Raw genomic sequence first — 16,042 nt, 5'->3', positions numbered from 1 at the left:
ACCCAAAGCGTCACCTATCCATGTTCTCCAGAGATGCTGCCTGACCCGCTGAGTTACTCCAGCACTTCGTCCGAACGGCGCGGTTCCTTAATGTACAGCTCGAAAAGATGGCTGAAAGACTTGCTTCTGTGCAGTACAGCTTTAAGACCACTACTAATTAAATCAGAAGCAAGCCTGGGACCAAAGGAACAATATCAATCTTTACAAGTTCTGCTAATTCAGTGTGATGTCAATGTTAAATTTTAATGATCTTTAATAGTTTAGTTTTGAAATACAAGGCTCCAGTTGCCATGCTGTGAGAATGGAGAGGTTGAGAAGGAGTTTCTTCCCAGAGGCCAATAGGTCTGTAAACTCCTATCTCTCCAGGAACTAACTTTACTGTACCATTCTACTGATGTGTGGTGCCTTTTTTTAAATTGCTGTTTTTTCCCTTTTTCTTCACTCCCTCCCACAAATATGTAATATGTGATTCTGTTCCATTCTGTTTGTTGTTTGTTTTTTGCACAATTGGCGAGTATTGCCACTTTTCATTTCACTGCACATCTCGTATGTGTATGTGACGAATAAACTTGACTTGACTGCAACGTGGAAACAGGCCGTTTGGCCCACTGAGTCCACGCTGACCAGCGATCGTCCCCATACAATAGCACCAGGAACAATTTACAATTATACAAGCCAATTAGCCTACAAATCGACCTGGAAACTACAGCTAGTCCCCAGGGACGCGAGGGATCTGGGAACTCCAGCAAGTCCCGAGGCATGCAGACGATCTGGAAACTGCAGGATGCCATCCGCTCACAAACATGGCTCCTGGCCCCTATGCAAAAAAGGTTGCCGACCCCTGGACTAAACCAAACCCTTCATCCAGTCCCGCCAGCCTTTTTTTCAAAATTTAGCAACTCAAAATGGGGGTGCGTTTTCATTGCTGGGAAATACGGTGGCTCTTTGGACAAACGGAATCAAGGGATATGGGGAGAAGGCAAGAACGGGGTACTGACTTTGGATGATCAGCCATGATCATATTGAATGGCAGTGCTGGCGCGAAGGGCCGAATGGCCTCCTCCTACACCTGGTTTCTATGTTATGTTTCTAAGCCAACACCCATGTCTTCCAACGCAATAAGTGCCCCATTATGATTGTTACCTAGGCCATGAGAAAATTGCTCTCCGATTACCAGTTTCACTTTAGTGTATTGTCACCGAGGTACAGTGAAAAGCTTTTGTAGCACGTTACTCAGTCAGCCTCACCCGCTGAGTTTCTCCAGCTTTTTTGTCTACCAGAGCTTCACCAATGCTCTCTTGCCCAAGTCTATAAGTTGGGAATTAGCAGAGGTGAGGCCAGTAACATGGGGGTAGTGACAGGAAGGGCGAGCACATGTTCAGCAGCCCAAGTCACCTGTGACTGTCACTGACGAATTATCAACTGGACACGGCTGGGAGAGGTAACATTACCAGAGGGGCAGCGGATGCCAGGATCGGTGACACGTCCATATTAGGGATTGCTTGCTCGCACCACTCAGCCTGTGCCCTTTTGCGGACGACTCCGATTATTTCAAGTATGGAGTTTTCTTTTAAAGCTGACAAAATGCTGGGATCGGATTGCACAGTGCTCTGCCTCACACAGGCCTCCCCCCCCCCTCCAAGCGGCATTCAATCACCGCACGGTGTACGAACGCCACCTCACTGGCTCCAGACTGCCTCCCCCAACAACTCCTGCCATTGTCACTCACGCTGGCTCTGGGGATAAACAACTCTGGGGTAAAAATACTCTACACTAGGAGTGCACCCTATGCTGAGCAGACCAAGTTAACTGCATTGCTCAGGACTAGTTTGGGATACAGCGCGGAAACAGTCACCTCGGCCCACCGACCAGAGATCCCCACACGTTAATACTCTCCTACACACATTAGCAGAGTTTTTTTTTTTTTAAAACAGGTATACCAAAACAATGAACCTACAAACCTGCACGTCTTTGGAGTGTGGGAGGAAACCGAAGATCTCGGAGAAAACCCACGCAGGTCACGGGGAGAGAACGTACAAACTCCGCACAGACAAGCACTCGAAGTCAGGATGGAACCCGGATTTCTGGCGCTGTGAGGCAGCAACTCTACCGCTGCGCCACCATGCCGCTAGTGACAAGTTTAACGGGCTCTTTCGCCACTAAACCAGGCATTTCTATGGCTGTTATAAACACTCTGAACCAAAATCCAGAAACACTCCAATTATTCCACTGAATTTGGAGCACAGCAGAAAAACAATCCTGGCAACTTGCCTATTTCCTTCGCTCCATAGATGCTGCTGCACCCGCTGAGTTTCTCCAGCACTTTTGTCTACCTAAGATTTTCTAGCATCTGCAGTTCCTTCTTAAACACTTCCTCTAAATCTCCCTATTCGCGTGTCTGTCCAAATGCCTTTTGCACGTTATGGTGTCAGACGCAACCACTTTCTCTGGCAGCTCGTTCCGCATACAAACCATCCTTTTAAATATTTTCCCCTCATTTAAAATCGATCCCAAGTCGTTTTTAATCACCTTATGATGTATACACCTCTACAAGATCTCCCCTCATGGTCGTATACACCTCTAAAAGATCTCCCTCAGTCTCTGAAGCTCCAAGGAATAAAGTCTAGCCTGCCCAATCTCTAGCGTAGAGTTCTGATCAGTTGGCAAGGGTTTTTAATCACCACATGACTGGGAAGATGCGATACTTGCAATGATGTGGGCTGGTTAAAATCTTAACTACGAGGAAAGGCCAGCTGGATGGAGAGTGGAGAGAATTGGGATGGGAGAGAGTTAATGAATGTGTTAATGAAGGGATAGACACAAAATGCTGGAGTAACTCAGCGGGACAGACAGCATCGCTGGAGAGAAGGAATGGGTGATGTTTCGGGTCGAGACCCTTCTTCAGACATTGTTAGTGAAGGGACGTGGATAAGGTGCAAGAATAATACAAGGTTAAATTGTTTTGAGGAGACAGAAACTGGATTTTAATTTAGTTTAGAGATTTTAGAGGCAGCGCTGAAACAAGCCCTTCAGTCCACCAGGACCAGCGATCCCCACACACTGGTTCTATCCCACACGCCAAGGACAATTTACAGAAACTAGTTAACCTGCAAATCCACACGACTTCCCAGGATGGCAGGACTGTCATACGCTGAGAGAATGGAGCGGCTGGGCTCGTACACTCTGGCGTTTAGAAGGATGAAACATAGAAACATAGAAAATAGGTGCAGGAGGAGGCCATCGGCCCTTCGAGCCAGCACCGCCATTCATTGTGATCATGGCTGATCGTCCCCAATCAATAACCCGTGCCTGCCTTCTCCCCATATCCCTTGATTCCACTAGCCCCTGGAGCTCTATCTAACTCGAGTGGGGATCTTATTGAAACATATAAGATTGTTAAGGGTTTGGACACACTAGAGACAGGAAACATGTTCCCGATGTTGGGGGAGTCCAGAACCAGAGGCCACGCAGTTTAAGAATAAGGGGTAAGCCATTTAGAACGGAGACGAGGAAACACTTTTTCTCACAGAGAGTTGTGAGTCTGTGGAATTCTCTGCCTCAGAGGGCGATGGAGGCTGGTTCTCTGGATACTTTCAAGAGAGAGCTAGATAGGGCCCTTAAAGATATGTCAGGGGATATGGGGAGAAGGCAGGAACGGGGTACTGATTGGGGATGATCAGCCATGATCACATCGAATGGCGATGCTGGTTCGAAGGGCCAAATGGCCTACTCCTGCACCTATTGTCTAATGCCCAAAAATCTCACTCTTGAACCTTCCAACTTTCAGTAAGATACAGAGTTCCACCACAAACTCTTTCCGACATCATTCCTAAACTGCTCAGCTCTTATGCTCGAATCAAGAGAAAGATTGCAACGGTGAGATCAGTAGTCAAGTATAACCTATTAATTAAACCTTTGAAAACGGAGTCATTCGCAATCGGTGGATAAGGTCCAGCTTTTACACTCATGCATGTATCATGAAGTGTTTTCCAATCAAATAGGCTCAACAGCAGCACAGACTGAAACAAGGCGACAAGACCAAAATGAAAGTCACCAAGCTGGGCACAATGAGTCATTCTGCATTTGCTAAATGAAAAGTCAAGAGTGTTTAATTGTCATCTATACCGGCAATGGAACAATGAGGTTCTTATTTGTTACAGTTTAGCCAGACCATTAATGGCGTTAATGACTGCAGATTCACAGCTGGTTTATCTTTTATAGAGTGGACAGGGGAGCATTATAAACGCCGCCCCCAGCTCTCAATGCCACCGCGACCACCAGCTTTCAATGCCACCCCGACCGGCCACGGTTGGCCCTCAATGCCACCCCAACTTGCCACTGCCAGCCTTCAATACCCCACCCCCCCCACCAACCACCCTCAGCCATCCAAATCGCACAGGTTCATCACTGACCAGAAATGCAACTGGATCAACGGCACGGAGGCGCAGCGGTAGAGTTGCTGCTTTACAGTGCCAGAGACCCGGGGATCGATCTCAACTTTGAGTGCCTGTCTCTACGGAGTTTGTACCGTCTCCCTGTGACCACGTGAATTTCCTTCCACACTCCAAAGACGTACAGGTTTGGAGGTTAATCGACGTGGTATAAATGTAAATTGTCCCTAGTGTGTGTACGGCCGTGTTAATGTGCGGGGATCGCTGGGCAGCGCGGACTCGGTGGGCCGAAGGCAGACACAAAGTGCTGGAGTAACTCAGCGGGACAGGCAGCATCTCTGGAAAGAAGGTTTCGGGTCGAGACCCTTCTTCAGATTGAAGCCAGCATGTGCAGTTCTTTCCGTTTCCGCGCTGTATCTCTTAACTAAACTAATGCAAATACTGTGGTTACAAAAGCAGCCAGCAGGTGTATCCTGATATTCCAAAGCCTTTCCAAAGGATCAAATCAGGAATGTGCTGGAATATTCCCCACTTGCCCCCCCCCCCCCCCCCCCCCAACAAGCTGGACATCAGTCTGTAGAAGGGTCCCGATCCAAAACATCGCCTCTCCATGTTCTCCAAAGATGCTGCCTGACAGCTGAGTTACTCCAGCACTTTTGTGTAAACAGGCATCTGCAGTTCCTTCATGACCCTCTGACACTTGTACTGGATGCCCCTAGCAATGAAGGCAAGCATGCCTTATGCCTTCTTTGCCACTCTGTCTACTTGTGTTGCTACTTTCAGGGGAGTTTAAGGACATGGACGCCCAAGATCCCCCTGTACATCAGTGACGTTAATGGTCTGGCCATTAGTTAATATATTTCCCCCTCACATTCATCCTTCCACGGTGCAACAGAGCAATCCCTCTCGGGTCAGTCCGTGGCAGACATTACACACTGTGCGGCCATTAACCTCATTGCTATTTAATGGGCGGGTTGTCGTTCCGGGTTTTCTACATGGCTGTAAGTAACTGCACGATACCAATGGTCATGAAAGGTGTGTATAATAGGTGGTGAGGATTAGTTCAGTAGTGAACAGCAAGGCCAGCCAGCTCGATTAGACTACAAACCATTGACGAGGTTGTAAAATTATCGCAGCTTTGGCAACAGAATAAAAACATCAGGGTGGTGCAGAGGGGGAGAAACAAAAGGAAATTAATATTTAACTGGCCTATCAGGTGACGATACTCGGCAGTGGTGGGTGAAGCATCTTAATTCCAGCGCCATTCAATGGCATAACTGCAAGTTGTAAATCCACAGTGGGGGGGGGATACCCAGAGCTAGTGTTTGAGGAAAACAAAGAGTTATGTACAATGTGGTGAAGCCACGAGCAGCACCACGCCATTCGAGATTTTAAACACAAAATTTACCAAAAGCTGCAAGACATGGTGACGTTATTTTTGGGGCTTGCAGCAAACTGGGTTTGTGAGGTTGCCCGAGTCAGGGCAATGGATCATCCTGTAATTCACGGTCTTTGCATCACGGTCTCTGCGAGAGGGAGCCAGCCAGCACATCCCCATGGTTACAGACAGGACTTCGCAGCAGATGGAAAATGGGGGAGGAATTTAAACGGCTGAATGTCATTTTGTGCTCAGTGCGTTGAGATTTACAATTGGGATTTACTCGGCCCTGTGAATGTTTCTGCGCTTAAGGTCAAACGCCAATCGCCCAGACAATGGGGAGTTTAACCTCACGCACTCAGGACAACCCGAGTTACTTCCCAGCTGCTGCCTCCTCCCAAACTAAACATGCTTCTGGTCCACAAACTAAACTTCAGCCCCCGCCAGAATACACCACTTTCTGAAGATGTATCGGAAAAATAACTCCAACAGATGGACAAACTGTTCGGCTGACAAATGAAAGAGTGGAAGAGACACAGACACAAAGTGCTGGAGTAACACAGCAGGTCAGGCAGCATCACTGGAGAACATGGATAGGGCAGCACGGCGGTAGAGCTGCTGCCTTACAACGCCAGAGACCCGGGTTCGATCCTGACTATGGGCGCTGTCTGCACGTTCTCCATGTGACTGCATGGATTTTCTCCGGGTGCTCCGGTTTCCTCCTACATCCCAAAGACATACAAGCTTTTAGGCTGTCTGACGAAGGGTCTCGACCCGAAACGTTGCCTATTTCCTTCGCTCCATAGATGCTGCCTCACCCGCTGAGTTTCTCCAGCATTTTTGTCTACCTTCGATTTTCCAGCATCTGCAGTTCCTTCTTAAACAAGCTTTTAGATTAATTGGCTTCAGTTAAATTGTAAATTGTCGCCAGTGTGTAGGATAGTGCTAGTGTTCAGGTGATTGTTGGTCGGCGTTGACTCAGTGGGCCGAAGGGCCTGTTTCCGCGCTGTATCTCTAAAGTCTATAAAGGTGAAGAAGAGACCTGACCCAAAACATCATCTATACATCTGAAGAAGGGTCTTGACCCGCAACGTCACCCATTTCTTCTCCCAAGAGATGCTGCCTGTCCCGCTGAGTCTACCTTCAATTTAAGCCAGCATTTGCAGTTCTTTCCTACACATCATCTATCCATGTTCTCCAGAGATGCTGTCTGACCCGCTGAACTACTCCAGCACTTCGTCTTTTTTTTGTAAATCAGCATTTGCAGTTCCTTGTGTCTACAATAACGGTAAGAGTGATTCAGATCGTGAAGTAAAACTGTGTGGGAAAGAACTGCAGATGCTGGTTTAAATCGCAGGTAGACACAAGATGCTGGAGTAACTCAGTAACCGCATCCTTCTTCTCTCCAGAGATGCTGCCTGTCCCACTGAGTTACTCCAGCATTTTGAGTCTACCGTGGAGTAAAACTGTACAGCTAAGCTGTTTAAGAAGGAACTGCAGATGCTGGAAAATCGAAGGTAGACAAAAATGCTGGAGAAACTCAGCGGGTGCAGCAGCATCTATGGAGCGAAGAAAATAGGCAACCTTTGGGTTTCAACCCGAAACGTTGCCTATTTCCTTTGGGTTTCGGCCTGAAACGTTACCTATTTCCTTTGGGGTTTGGCCTGAAACGTTGCCTATATCCTTTGGGTTTCGGCCCGAAACGTTGCCCATTTCCTTCGCTCCACAGATGCTACTGCACCCGCTGAGTTTCTCCAGCATTTTTGTGTACCTGAACAGCTAAGCTGTTTCCCAGCGTAGAGATAGCAAACTAATTCAGCCCATTACCTCCCCAAAGGTTCAAGCACTTCCGATGGGGTTTAATGAATTCACAGATGTCGGCAACACTGAGAAGGCCAGCATTTGTCACCTTCTTGCTCATTACGCTCAAACTAAGTGGCTTCCTAGGTCACCTAAGCTGTTCAGAATTATCTATTATGACACGGGTTTGAAATCGCGTATAGCCATGGTAATGAGACAATTTCCTTCTGAGGAGCAGAGGGAATCAGGGGGCTTGAAAGCAAAATCATAGAGGCCAAGACAACTGCCCTCTCCCATCAGGCGTGAGGTACAGAAGTGAGAAAACGCACACCTCCAGATTCAGGGAAGGTAGATAAAAATGCTGGAGAAACTCAGCGGCCGAGGCAGCACCTATGGAGCAAAGGAAAAGGTGACGTTTTGGGTCGAGACCATTCTCCAGATTCAGGGACAGTTTCTTCCCAGCTGTTATGAGGCAACTGAACCATCCACTCACCAGCCTGAGAGCGGTCTTGACCTCCCATCTACCTCATTGGAGACCCCTAGACAATCTTTAATCGGACTTTACCTTGCACTAAATGTTATTACCATTATCTTGTATCTGTACACTGTGGATGGCTTGATTGTAATCATGTATGTGTAGGAACGAACTGCAGATGCTGGTTTAAACTGAAGATAGAGACAAAATGCTGGAGTAACTCAGCGGGACAGGAGGCATTTCTGGAGAGAAGGAATGGGTGATGTTTCGGGTTGAGACACCTCATATTTCGCTTGGGTAGTTTACACCCCAGCGGAATGAACATTGCCGTATCGAATTTAAGGTAGTCCTTGGTTTCTCCACCCCTTCCCAGCTCTCCCTCAGCCCACTGTCTCCGCCTCTTCCTTTCTTCTTCCCCCCCCCCCAACCCTCACATCAGTCTGAAGGGTCTCGACCCGAAACGTCGCCTATTTCCTTCGCTCCATAGATGCTGCCTCACCCGCTGAGTTTCTCCAGCATTTTTGTCTACATTATTAAACTGGATTAGAGAAATGCACTACTTCAAAATACTTAACCCTTTTACTGGCCCAAGCCTGCCATTGTTCGGCAGCACCAACTTTAATTTTCCTTCTGCAAGAATTGAGTGCCAGTCAAATTTCAGCGCACATAGCTACAAACAGTTAGAAGCTTCTCTATGCAAATGCTTGCTTGAACAGCGAGAGCTGGCACAGGCTGGATGGGCCAAATGGACAATTTTTAAACCTGCAATTCCAAAGTAGGCATTTTAAAAAATCTACAGGTTTAATAGTTATTAAAAAAAAGTTTTTCTATAGATTAAAAGATTACTCCAAGAGAGACCATGAAACAAGGAGGTATGAGCAGAGCACTGAGATACAGCATAAAAACAGGCCCTTCGGCCCACAGAGTCTGCGCTGACCTGTACACTAATCTACACACACTAGGGACAATTCTACAGCTTACTGAAGCTAATTAACCTACAGGTTTTGGCCCGAAACGTTGTCCATTTCCTTCGCTCCATAGATGCTGCTGCACCCGCTGAGTTTCTCCAGCACTTTTGTCTACCTTCGATTCTCCAGCATCTGCAGTTCCTTCTTAAACAATCAGCCTACAAACCTGTACTTTGTAGTGTGGGAAGAAACCGGAGAACATGCAAACTCCGCACTAACATCATCCATAGTCAGGATCGAACCCGGGTCTCTGGCGCTGTGATGCTGCACCACCGTGCTGCCTGACTGAGGCACTGTGGACATGTTTGCATGACTGTCACTGTCCCATTTACCATCAATCTAGCTCACACCTACACTGCAATGCCCTGAGTGCATCTCCCCCTGGGTACAGGTTTCCCACCTCTGGAGCCCGCAGGTTTTGCCTCGTGTAATTTGGTGCCTCGTGTAACTGTTGGAGGAACTTAGTTCTACCTCTGTGGAGGCCACGAACAGACGTTTCAAGTCGGGACCCTTCTTCAGACTGGAGTCTTCACCGATCTGAATAAGGATCCCAGCCCAGAGTGTCGCCTATCCATTGCATCCACAGATGCCGCCTGACTAGCTGAGTTCCTCCATCACTTTGTGTTTTGCTCAACCTGGAGGCAGCTTCTTCCACTCAGTGCTGGGTGTATGCAATGAGATGCTAGAGGTAGCGGAGGTAGATACTAGAACAGCATTTTAAAGACATTTGGATAGGAACATGCACAGTAAAGCTTTAGAGGGATATGGGCTAAACGTAGGCAAATGCGATTAGCTTAGATGGGACAACATTGTTGGCATGTACGACTTGAGTCAAAGGGCCTATTTCCATGCTCTATGTCACCATGACTATACAATTAGGATGACACCCCCACTAAAAACATTATCAGGAATTAAATGAAAACATCAATGCTGAGAACTGCACTCTTCACTCTGTATATTCCTCTTTGCAGAGAAGAGTGTATTAAACAGTGTAGGTCTAGCCTGCACATAGACCTGATTGACTGGAGCAACTCACAAATGATATTTCCATAGCTAAGGTAGACAAAAATGCTGGAGAAACTCAGCGGGTGAGGCAGCATCTATGGAGCGATGGAATAGGTGACATTTCGGATCAAGACCCTTCTTCAGATTTTCCATAAGCTAAGGTACTGTCCAATTCACCTCTACCCCATTGTGGACTTTAGACGTTGTCTCTTGGAACTGGTGCGCTACAATGCTGAGAACTATATTCTGCACTCTGTATCTTCCTCCTTGCTCTACCTATTGTACTGTACTGGAGTTTGACTTGATTGTATTTATGTTTAGTATTATCTGATTGGATCGCATGCAAAGCTGTTCACTGCACCCCTGTACACGTGACAATAATAAACGTAAACACGGCTTGAGACAAATGCAAACTGCACAAAACATATCTGCTCTTCTTAAAAAAAATACAAGTGCTGGAGTAACTGCCTGAGCCAGCTACCATCTATATCTTTCAGTACCCGTTCCCGACTCTCAGTCTGAAGAAGGGGCTCGATCCGAAACGTCACCCATTCCTTCTATCCTGTCCCGCTGAGTTACTCCAACTTTTTGTGTCTAACTTCGGTGTAAACCAGCATCTGCAGTTCCTTCCTACACATCTCTGGAGAACATGGATCCCAGCTCAGCGAAAACCCAAATGGTTTGAAAATTACTCATTCGCTGAACTTTTGTAGCAACTGCATTTACCCAACAACCAGAACACAACAACGCAACCCCAAGTTAGACCTCCCTCAGAAGTGCTATCAAACCAAACATCTTTAGACAGAGAAGTTTCTTTGGACAAGAGACAATGAAACTGGAAATCTTTGCCACAGACCGCTGTGGAGGCCAAGTAAGTGGATTTTTTTTCGGCGGAGATCGATAGTTTTGATTAGTACAGTTGTCGGGCGTCATGTGGTGAAGGCTGGAGAATGAGGTTGAGAGGGAAAGATAGAGCAGCCACGATTCAAATGCGGAGTAGACTTGATGGGTCCGACAGCCTTATCCTGCTCCTATAACTTCTCAGAGTCAGCAAACGGGTAACAGGTGCGCCAAAGCTGCTTTATTTTAAAGAGGGACTTCAAATGGGGAGCGAAGGAACAATTTGAGAGAAGAATTTGGGGCACTTGGTCGCCAAAGATGCAGTCGGGATCATGCACAACTTAAGTCAGGAATTAAGTTATCAATCTCAGAAGTTACACCACATTCCCTCCAAGGCTAAAAATATCTACCCCGAGCTGGTGCCCAGAATGGAGCTCAGTATTCCACATGTGGTCTAGCAAAAGAAGTCGTAAATCTCAAGCCCCCAATGTGTATAACTTGCAGCATTCTTGATTTATTGTGTGCCGGTTCATGACATTTTAATGATGCACAAGTCCCCCAAGTCACTAGATTCAGGTTTCTCATCGTTTGGAGTGAATTCCGCCCCAGCTCTGCTCATCCACACTGTACTGTAATACATTCGCTGTGGTAAGCTTATTAATAGATTTGTAACTTCACGCCCCAGTCTCCACTGTCTTCGGCCTTTGGCAAAAGGAGACGGTAAAAAACTGGGATCTTTAGACTCTCCAAAGCATCTCTCAGCCACTCGGAATGTGGGTCTTGCAAGCTCATGTGGACTATTCAGATATTAGCCGTGGTTGGGTGCGAGGGATTCTTTAGGGGCTGTCCCACTGTATGAGCTAATTCAAGAGCTCTCCCAAGTTTAAAAAAAAATCAAACTCGTGGTAAGTACGTAGAATGTACGTTGTGGATACGTCGGAGCTCAGGGACGTCTCTTAGCGGTTCGTAACGCTAATGGCAGGTACTCGGGACACGCGGTAAGCTCGGGAAGACTCATGAAGATTTTTCAACACATTGGAAAATGTCCACGAGAGCCCCGAGTACATACGAGCGGCTATTACCGTATCTCTCCAAGTTCGAATCTGGGAAACTCGGGAGAACTCTTGAATTAGCTCGTACAGTGGGACAGCCCCATTAGCTTTTTGCTTTAGTTGGCAAAGAGAACATGACGATATTATTCAGAGTGTTTATCCTTGAATACGAAGCTTAGTTTTCCCTGTTCCAAGATCACTTGAAAGACTCCGTCAGTAGCACAACGTACCTTCAACTGCTTAAGCCACAAATTTAGGAATTATCTTCCCAAACCCCTCCACCTTCCTTAAATGATCACCAAAACCCAATCACGCAGCCCTAGTGGACACAAAGTGCTGGAGTAAATCAGTAGGTCGGGCAGCATCGCTGGAGAACATTGGACTGAGTCTGAAGAAGGGTGTCGACCTAAGACGTCACCCATCCATGTTCTCCAGAGACAGTGTGAAGAAAAGTCTCGATTAAAAATGTCACCCATCCATGTTCCCCAGAGGTACTGAATTACTCCAGCACTTTGTGTATTAATCAGCATCTGCAGTTCCTCGTTTCTACAATTAGCCGTGGTGTTGGGGTGACAGATACTAAGCTGAGGTCGATCTCCAACAACCTCAAATGTGTTGAGTACGACACAGTGAAGCATAGCTGGATCCCTCTCTCCCCACCTGTCCCTTCAGAAGCAACCCTTTCCAACACCTCACACAGATCACTATGCAAGTTTAATTTAGAGGTACAGAGATGAAACAGGCTCTTCGGCCCACTGAGTCCGCACCGACCTGTAATCCCCGCACACCAACACTATCCCACACACTTGGGACAATTTACATATTTATCAGGCCAATTAGCCTACAAACCTGCACGTCTTTGGAGTGTGGAAGAAAACCGGAGATCCCGGGGAAAACCAACACAGGTCACGGGGAGAAGGTGGAAACTCCTTACAGACAAGTATCTGTAGTCAGGATAGAAGCCAGGTCTGTGTTGCTGTAAGGCAGCAACTCTACCACTATGCCACCCTCAAGAAGTCTACTTTCACCCCATGATCAAGCTTAAAGCAAAACGTGACATGGTGTCACTGGAATAAAGGGAAGGGGTGATTTTAAGATTAAGGAAATTGTTAATATGCAGGAGAGGAGGAGGCATAGGCAAGGCAGGGGACAACGCCAATCAAAAGGATCTCTGGTTACAGCTCCTGCAGCCATCTCCAGAAAATAATTTACGATTTAAACACACACCAGTGCAGACATACAGGTCATCTGATTAATTGGAACCAGACAGAACAAGTCTCCACGTTATCAATAGCAGAAAGAGCCGGCCAAGACAATACTGGCCACCATAGCTTGCCAAACTATTGGGAGGACTAAGAGAAATGTGGAGCGTGCAGTTATGGGGGGGGGGGGGGGGGGGGGGGGGGGGCAAGGGCAGGAGGAGAGGGAAATGCCAGGAAAGGGGAAGATGACACAGATGAGGGGAGGTAGGGAGAAAGAGGGGCACGGATTTGTTGGTGGTGAAGAGGGGTAAATACAGAAATAGTCATGGGGGGGGGGGTGGGGAGGAGTCAGATTATGATACTAGGGAGAGTCTATTTCACAGTGCCGTCAGGGCCTGGGGAGGAGGGGTAGAGGAGCAAGCACACAATAAAAAGACAATGAAGTCAGTGCTCTGCTGTTCTACCTCCTTGCTTCACTGTTCTCTCTCTTGGAGTCATGGCAGATCTGGGATTATGTGAGGGTGGAGGGATGAGCGGTGGCATGCAGAAGGGGGTGGAGGTAGCAGGCTGGAGAGTGGGGAAGGGAGTAGAACACAGAAGCAGGGATTGGGAGAAGGGAGGGAGGAAGGGAGTTAGAGGGATACGGAGGGAGACACCCATAAAGGTGGAAAAACATGTGGTTGGGGAGTTGGAGAAAGGGTTTGGGGAAATGGGGGAGGGTGGAGAGAAACTATGGGTTAGAGAGCCCCGGGGGTGGGATGGGCGAGGTGAGAGGGAGGCCAGGGGGGGTAGGGAGGTGGGGATGAGAGGTGGGGGGGGGGGGGGTTGGGGATGAGAGGTGGGGGGGGGGGGGGGTGGGGATGAGAGGGGGTGGGGGGAGAGGGGAGGGGGTGGGGGGGGGAGGAGAGGGGGGGGGAGGTGGGGAGAGGGGTAGGGAGGGGGGGAGGAGTTGGGGGGGTGGGATGGGGATGAGGGGGGGGGGTGGTGGGGATGAGTGGGGGGGTGGGATGGGGAGAATGAGTTGGGGGGGTGGGATGGGAAGAGTTGGGGGGGTGGGGGGGGAGGGAAGAGTGGGGGGGTGGATGGGGATGAGTTGGGGTGAGGAGATGAGGGAATGGGGGGGGTGGGGTATGAGTTTGGGGGGGGGGGATGGGATGAGGGGGGGTGGGGATGAGTTGGGGGGTGGGATGGGGATGAGGGGGGGGGTGGGGATGGGGATGAGGGGGGGGTGGGGATGAGTTGGGGGGGGGTGGGATGGGGATGAGGGGGGGTGGGGGATGAGGTGCTGAGTAGGGGGTGGGGGGGTGGGGATGAGGGGATGAGTAGGGGGGGTGGGGGATGATGAGTGGGGGGGGAATGGGGATGACGGGGATGAGTTGGGGGGGGGGGGATGGGGATGAGGGGGGGGGGTGGGATGGGATGAGGGGAGGGTGGGATGGGGGGGATGAGGGGGGGTGGATGGGGATGAGGGGGGGTGGGGGAAGAGTTGGGGGGGGGGGGGATGAGGATGAGTTGGGGGGGTGGGATGGGGATGAGGGGGGGTTGGGATGGGGATAGGGGGGTGAGGGGGGGGGGGTGGGGATGAGGGGGGGTGGGGTGGGATGAGGGGGGGTGGGGGGGGATGAGGGGGGGGGGTGGGATGGGGATATGGGATGAGGGGAGGTGGGAGGGGGATGAGGGTGGGGGGGGGGGGAGGGGAGGGGGGGGGGGAGAGGGGATGAGGGGGTGGTGGGGAGTGGGATGAGGGGGGGGGGGGAAAGAGTTGGGGGGGGGGGGGAGAGGGAGGAGTTGGTGGGGGTGGGAGGGGATGAGGGGGGTGGGGATGAGGGGGGTGGGAGGGGGATGAGTGGGGGGGGTGGGAGGGCGGAGAGGTGGGGGTGGGATGGGATGGGCATGAGTTGGGGGGTGGGTGGGAGGGGATGAGTTGGGGGGGGTGGGGAGGGCGGATGAGTTGGCGGGGGTGGGATGGGGAGTGAGGGGGGGGTGCGGATGGGGATGAGGGGGGTGGGGTTGGAGGGTGAGGGGGGGGGATGGGGGATGAGGGGGGGTGGGATGGGGATGAGGGGGGTGGGGGTTGAGTGGGGGATGGGTGGGGCAGTGGGGGGAGTGGGAAGAGGGGGCCGGGGTGGGATGGGGATGAGGGGGGGGGGGATGGGGAGGGAGGGGGATGGGATGAGTTGGGGGGGGTGGTTGAGGGATGAGGGGGGGGCTGGGGCATGCGGGATGAGGGGGGGTGGGATGGGGTATGAGGGGGATGGTGGGGAGGGGTATGAGGTTGGGTGGGGGGATGGAGATGGGGATGAGGGGGGGGGTGGGATGGGGATGAAGGGGGGTGGGATGGGGATGAGGGGGTGAGTTGGGGGGGTGGGATGGGGATGAGGGGAGGGTGGGGTGTGGACTATAGAGTAGCAGGCCTGACGAGAGGGGGGGGGGGGGGGGCTGCCGACGGGCCGGGCCTACAGCTTCTCCAGGGCCGGGGTCCCTCGTAGCGCCAGCCCCGGGCCCCGCATGGCGGCCCTCACTCACTCACTCCCATCTGTCCGCCTCAGAGTCAGGCCCCGGCCTCACCTTGTAGAAGGCGCCGTTGGTGCCGCGCACCTCCACCGCCAGCCCGTCCATGGCCGCTCGGAGCTACTGTTGCTGTTGCCAGTGGTGTTGGAGCCACCGCAGCGTCCCGGAGCTGCCGCCGCCGAGCGAAGAGCCCGGTCGCCGTCTCCGCCCCGGCTCTTAACCAAGCCCCGCCCCCCGCCCACCCCGAGTCCCGCCCACCTCGCCCCGGCCGATTGGCCCGCGCCGGCCCCTCCCCCTCAACCGGCCACCGCCATTGCTCGACCACCCCGTCGCTCCGACGCACACCGCGCGGCGATTGGTCCCCCCGCCCGTCCATCAGCGACAGCCCGGAGTCCCGCCCTCGGATTCATTGGCCGCCGC

At 50.7% G+C, this 16,042-nt stretch overlaps 1 protein-coding gene across 2 annotated transcripts in view; it reads right to left on the bottom strand.

Annotated features, from left to right (window-relative positions):
• Positions 1–15,836, bottom strand: part of LOC116969441 (fragile X mental retardation syndrome-related protein 1-like) — a 58,175-nt gene extending 42,339 nt beyond the window's left edge. For both annotated transcript variants that reach the window (XM_033016337.1, XM_033016338.1), the window contains exon 1: positions 15,680–15,836. In XM_033016337.1, coding sequence (XP_032872228.1) covers positions 15,680–15,730 — 51 coding nt within the window. In that variant the 5' untranslated portion in view covers positions 15,731–15,836. The remainder of the gene's footprint in view (positions 1–15,679) is intronic.
• Positions 15,837–16,042: the final 206 nt, after the last annotated feature.

The sequence above is a fragment of the Amblyraja radiata genome, unplaced genomic scaffold, assembly GCF_010909765.2.
Source record: "Amblyraja radiata isolate CabotCenter1 unplaced genomic scaffold, sAmbRad1.1.pri S43, whole genome shotgun sequence".
Classification (NCBI taxonomy): Eukaryota; Metazoa; Chordata; class Chondrichthyes; order Rajiformes; family Rajidae; genus Amblyraja; species Amblyraja radiata.
The sequence above is the reverse complement of the archived record's forward strand: the minus strand, read 5'-3'. Positions and strand labels throughout refer to the sequence as shown.